We start from the raw sequence: 2,581 nt of genomic DNA, 5'->3' as shown, positions 1-2,581 counted from the left end.
CTGACACACATGAAGGTAAAGCAATCAATAATGTTAAAAGAACAACACTCCTTATTCCCTGATCTGAGAAGCAATTCCTAAGATGTGGGAGAAGGTATTGTTCACCCCAATCCAGAGAACATGGGAAAACCAGGCAAGGCTAAAAATGCCAGAAGATTCTGAGCTTTGAGTGAATGGAAGAAGGTTATGAGATTGAGAATCTGTACTATGACTTCAAGTGTTGCAAGGGATTTAACCTAATTTGAAATGTGTCTGGAGTTTGGAGATGGATATGGACAAGAAGTTAAAATTGCCTTCTGTGACATATTTGAGAAGACTTCAAAGCTTAGTAGAATCAATGATTTTTGAATTGTAGTTTTCATTTAGACAATTTCCAGCAGATAAACACTGGATCACATTTTTCACCCACAAATATCCATACTGACTTTTTATTAGTGCATATTAATTATGAAGAATTACAGGTTTCATTGTGGTATATTTGTCAATGCATGTACCAATGCACATACACATTGGCTTTTTAAAACAATATTCAAGAGCACTATTCTAATATTGACCTAAATTAATGCCCAAAGATTTAAAGTCCAGTGGTTGCATTTCCATCCATATTTATCATGTTCCTAGAGGAAATATGACAGAGTGCCCTTCTTCCTTTCCATTCATGGTTTTTCTCTGATAGGTAAGAGAATAAGTGATGATTAGAAGATTTACCAGCCTCATGGGATCCAACAACATGTCACATCTGAACCCAAAGATAGTGATCCTGATTGGTATCCCTGGACTACAGCGTACGCAGTTTTGGATTGGATTTCCTTTCCTTGGCGTGTGCCTGGTGGCTCTGCTGGGGAACACCTTCTTGCTAATCATTATCCCTATAGAACGCCGTCTACACCAACCAATGTACATCTTCCTAGCAGTATTGTCAGCAACTGACCTGGGTCTCTGTGTGGCCATTGCTCCTAAGATGTTGGCCATCTTCTGGTTTGATTCTTACTCCATGGCCTTCAATGCTTGCCTCACCCAGCTCTTCTTCATTCATGCCTTGCAGGGCATGGAGTCTGGCATCCTGTTGGCCATGGCCTTTGACCGCTATGTTGCCATCTGTGATCCTTTGCGCCACACATCCATTCTCACATCTTCCTTTCTAATTCGAGTGGTGCTGATGGTGGCAATCCGAGCAACAGTGCTTGTTGGTATTTTACCCATTCTACTCAAACGACTGAAATTTTTCCACTCTGTGGTTATCGCCCATTCTTACTGTGAGCACATGGCTGTAGTCAAGTTGGCTGCAGAAGATGTCCAAATTAACAAATCATATGGGCTCTTCGTGGCTTTTGCAATTCTAGGTTTTGACATGATCTTTGTCTTCATCTCATATATTCTGATTTTTCAAGCTGTTTTTCATCTTTCCCAGAAAGAGGCACGGATTAAAGCATTCAACACATGTACCGCTCATATTATTGTCTTCCTGGAATTTTATATCCTTGCCTTTTTTTCTTTCTTCAGTCACCGTTTTGGTCATGTATTACCTTATGTCCACATCCTCTTGTCCACCATCTATCTGCTTGTGCCCCCTGCCCTCAACCCCATTGTCTATGGTGTGAAGACCAAGGAGATCCGCAGAAGGGTTGCTCAGATGTTTGTTCTGAAGTCTGGCACCCAGCAATGATCCAACAGGTAATTTGCCAGAGGAAAAATATAAATGTGCCTGTTTAAAGTGAAAACTCCTGTGTCAAATGTGGCTGTATCTGTGAGCTTTTTACAATACCCCCTAAAAATTTATATTCTGAAGATGTACAGTCAGAACAGAAGATAAACCTGGGAAAAAAGTTTGTATGTATCTCATAAATTATTATCATCCCTACATCTACCCCTTTTTCTTCTCTTATCTTGCTTTTTGTCTTTCTTTCTTCCATTCTTATTTCCTCTTTTTTATTCCTCCCTATTTATATATCTATTGAGGTCTTCTCTAATGTTAAAGGTAACTTATGTTTTGAATGTACAACAGTGACAAGAACATAATCTATGATTCTGTAGAGATGATGTAAGAATATTGGGCATATATATTTTAATTTTAGTTAGGCTATGGTAATTAAAAAGCAGATTTAATTTCACTAAGAGGAGCAACTAATCTAAAGTTTAGAGGAGATAGTAGAAGACCTTGTAGAGATTCATAGGAAGTGTGATATTTGAATAAAAAATTTTATTAATATGATGAAATATTATTTACCATTATTTCAATTAGGTTTTTAAATAGCTGTCATTAGAACTCCCATAGATATATAAGTATATGTTGATCTGACATTCTTACACATGCAAACCAAGAAAAGCAGGTTCATGTCTTCATCAGTGATCAAAACACACAAATCATTCTATATCAGGGGATTATGTATTAATATTCCAATTATCTGACATTCAGTTTTATTTACCTGCCAAAATGAAGTCATTTTATTGAGTGAGCAAACAATTTAACTTTTCAGGCCAGAATTGCTTCTGATGGCGTTGGATGAAGCCCATTATCCACCTGTGTGTTGAAACTCACAGTAAACTTATTTTTTACCAAAAGGTCATTTAGAAATAATTT

General features: G+C 37.4%; 1 protein-coding gene across 1 annotated transcript; it reads left to right on the top strand.

The window, feature by feature from the left end:
- Nucleotides 1–715: 715 nt before the first annotated feature.
- Nucleotides 716–1,666, top strand: LOC306640475 (olfactory receptor 52A1-like; the record flags this gene model as incomplete). Its single annotated transcript, XM_079104759.1, has 1 exon — nt 716–1,666. The coding sequence occupies one exon, from the start codon at nt 716–718 to the stop codon at nt 1,664–1,666; it is 951 nt and encodes a 316-aa protein (XP_078960885.1).
- Between the last annotated feature and the right edge of the window lie 915 nt (nt 1,667–2,581).

This window comes from Sciurus vulgaris (assembly GCF_902686455.1).
Source record: "Sciurus vulgaris genome assembly, chromosome: 11".
NCBI classification, from domain to species: Eukaryota; Metazoa; Chordata; class Mammalia; order Rodentia; family Sciuridae; genus Sciurus; species Sciurus vulgaris.
Note: the sequence above shows the minus strand (reverse complement) of the source record. Positions and strands in the feature narration are given on the sequence as shown.